The sequence below is a fragment of the Macrobrachium rosenbergii genome, chromosome 46, assembly GCF_040412425.1.
Source record: "Macrobrachium rosenbergii isolate ZJJX-2024 chromosome 46, ASM4041242v1, whole genome shotgun sequence".
NCBI lineage: Eukaryota > Metazoa > Arthropoda > Malacostraca > Decapoda > Palaemonidae > Macrobrachium > Macrobrachium rosenbergii.
This window is the reverse complement of record NC_089786.1, coordinates 19,691,840-19,695,425: the sequence shown is the minus strand read 5'-3', so window position 1 is coordinate 19,695,425 and position 3,586 is coordinate 19,691,840. Positions and strand designations below refer to the sequence as shown.

The following is a 3,586-nucleotide window of genomic DNA, read 5'->3' as shown; positions in this document are numbered from 1 at the left end:
TTAAGTGGTTTGACCGTCGAATGAAGTCGTTGGAAGGGAAGGTACTGTGTCGAGGGATCGAGACCTATTGGTACTGATCCATTTGCCACTTAAAAAATTCCACTTCGGTGATAATTCCCCATCGGGGATATTCCCGAAGTAGCGTGAATTGGATATTAAACGACATTTGTAGCTTCATGTATGTATGTATATATATATATATATATATATATATATATATATATATATATATTTATATATATATATATATATATATATATATATATATATATATATATATATATATATATATATATTTATATATATATAGCCTATATATATATCTATATATATATATATATATATATATATATATATATATATATATATATATATATATATATATATATATATATTGAGTTGAAGAGAATTGTATTGGAAAATTCTTTTGATTAGTTTATAAATATTTTCGTGTCTGTGTTTAATGGACATCGAGAGACTTCGGAGAAATAAAAAAAAAAAAAAACGAATATCATAATTCTTCGGCAAGTGGAACCTTTTGTACATCCAACAGTCAAACGTCAAGAAATTATTATTATTATTATTATTATTATTATTATTATTATTATTATTATTATTATTATTATTATTATTATTATTATAACAACTGCAATAGGCTTAATTTCCTCAGTAGTCTTACATGAAGCTTACGAAGCTCATGCATTTTTTATCAAATGCATTTTGAAATTTTGTTAAAAGACAGCACCATTTACCTATGAAAGGTAAGTATCTAGTATTACGGATTAAATTTAACTAAACGAAACGTTACATAATATCACTGAAGTTTCTTATCCTGTTTTGCTCATTTTATTGCGTCGAGTTGTACACCCTGTTTGTTTGTGCTTTGTTTGTTGGTAAACGATTACAAACGATGAAATGTTTCTTTGTAGTTAACTGATTCATTCGTTCCTTTAAGGGCTTCTTTAAGGGGTTATCTGTTATTCTCGTATATTTTTAAAATTAACCCGTATCGTTCTGTCGTTTACTGTATTGTTGTTAGGTTAATTCCAGTTGTTATCACTGATAAATTTGTGTTAGAGATGTGATGCTATTTAGAGAAAACAGAGTTAACAATATGACTAAAAGGACCTTTACTATGAGCATAATATATCATGACACTATTCAAATAAAATTTTACTACATCTGGTGAAGTTTTCGTTTGTCTATGACAGTCACTTAATTACATTTATTTCCATCGGATGTATTTTGGAAGAAAGTCTGTTGAGCAGAGTAATCTCTGTTCCACCTGTATTCCAACTAAAGAATTCTTTGTTAATGGAATAATTTTATTTGAAAATTTATTTTTCATTTCACTGGATTTCTGCAACTTTACGTATGCACTACTAGGCCTTTTAAATGTTATAATTAAAAACACTTTTGCACATTCGATTATGAATTTGACTATTGCATTTGTACCGGATGTTGAAAACTGAGAAGATAAGAGAACAATTAATATGAAATGAAGATGAATGAAAGTACAGAGGCTGTATGTGTAAATAATTTTCTTCATAATATCATTGTTCGTAACGTGGGAGCACTGCTGCGTAAGAAATTAGAAAGCAATTGAAATGCGAGAAAAGAAAGGAAACGGATTACTAAGAAAACAGAAGTAAAATGCAGAAGACAGAAATCTAAAACAAACACTCAGCAGAATCTAGAAATATGGGTGACCCGAACAAACTCTGGCATATTAAAAATATCTCCGAAAGTCCTTGAGGTCGCCCGCAGTGTAGGCGTGGCCGACGAGTTGGCCTACGGTTCGCTATATATACAGATTCTGCTGGAAAATAAAGCATCTTACTTGCTTGCTCACTGTCAAAGAAGACATCACAGCAAATCATACACGATGGTAAGTTTTGCTCTGAATGAAAAGGGCGATGGGACAGGCAACCACTACCTTTTCTTACTTAGGTTATACGAATAAGGAGAGAGAAACGGAAGCAGGAGGCTGTTCTAAAATTTGCGGATAGAGGGAAAGAAGAGGTTCGAGGAAAGGCACTTAAGTTATGGCTTGATTTCTCTCGAGAAAAGAGAGGATTAGTAACAGACAGGCGGTGGGGAAATGGTAAACAAGAACACCTCCCACTGTCTGTGGTCGCTAGTAGAGAGATAGTCTTTTTAGAAATGAAATATTTGAACGAGCCCTTGAACTATCGTTAGCATTCAGGGGTTTTCTGTGACTGGAAACGTTAACACCTTAAGGGTTTTCTTTACAACGTATGCATTTTTGCAATAAAACAATTTATGCACTGCGGTCTGATATAAGTATTCGATCAATTTCACAGTTATGATAAACAAAACAAATTCAGTAATGCAGAACTTTACTCTAATGATTCCATATCTTAAGAATGTCTAAACATTTAAGAGTCATTATTTATTCATCTCTAAAAATAACGAGCCTTTTAACTGCGAGTTTTGCCTTGAATGATTTTTTCGAATCCCGAAATTTATTTGACATACTTCATGATTTCAGGAATTGTCAGACCCCTTTACCAAATCCAGAATTCATGTGCCTGTTTTCCAAATGCTAGAATCCATGTAACTGTTTTCCTGAATGAAATTTTTAAACTGGACTTCCCCCAGAACTTCAGAAATTAATGTCCAATTAACAAGTTTATAAAGTCTATTTGACAAGTTTATGTATTCCATCAATTTATTTGACATTCTTTCAAATTTAGGAACATTGTTTTTCAATTCGTTGAATGTATTAAATATTTTCATAATTCCAGAATATATTTGATTATTTTCTATATTTCAGTTGTTCATTGAATCTTTTAAAGTTTCACAAATTATCTGCCAAATTAACGAAATTCAAAAATTAATTTTGACCCTTTCCAAATTCCAGAAGTTCGCTCTGGCTCTTGTCGTCCTCTTGGCTGCCGTCTGCTCTGCCTTTTCGTCGGACTCCTACGGGCCAGCCAACTCCTACCCCCAAGACAACACCATCAAGATCCACCACGTCTACTACAAGAACGATGGCTACGGCAAAGATGGCTACGGCAATGATGGCTATGGCAAAGGAACCTTAGTCGACGGAGGTTACTCCACAGCCAACTTCGTCCTGAGGACTAAGGGAGGATACAGCTTCGGTGGCCTAGGAAACGCCGGTGTCCACGGAGGTCATGGCAGTGGTGGCTACGGAAACGCTGGCCATGGAGGATACGGCCACTAAGTTGGTGGCTGTAGCATTAACGGACACAACGGTGGCCATGCAGTCTCTCATTAAAGTTATGGCCATAATTACAGTTGTCATGAACAATAGGAGCTGAAAGTGTATTCTTATTTTGTAGAATAAATATTTAACGATTTTCAATGTTCCTTTTTCTTACATCCTTAATTAAAAACTGCCCTAAAAAAGGAGAGTTTGTTCTGGCATAATGCCAGTTTTGTATAACACTTAACACCTCGCTGCTTCTAAATAGCATTTCATTTTCTACTGAAGAAATGATACTTATCAGGAGACATCTGGGGCTTCGTAACTTCTACGATAAAGATATGATTGTTGAACTAGCTCAAAACGTCCAGTCGAGACAACCAACTTCCATTA

At 33.7% G+C, this 3,586-nt stretch overlaps 1 protein-coding gene across 1 annotated transcript; it reads left to right on the top strand.

The window, feature by feature from the left end:
- The first annotated feature begins 1,854 nt into the window (after positions 1–1,854).
- Positions 1,855–3,274, top strand: LOC136830059 (glycine-rich protein 3-like). The gene is made up of 2 exons (XM_067089265.1): positions 1,855–1,888; positions 2,885–3,274. The coding sequence occupies exons 1-2, from the start codon at positions 1,886–1,888 to the stop codon at positions 3,209–3,211; spliced, it is 330 nt and encodes a 109-aa protein (XP_066945366.1). The 5' UTR covers positions 1,855–1,885; the 3' UTR covers positions 3,212–3,274.
- Positions 3,275–3,586: the final 312 nt, after the last annotated feature.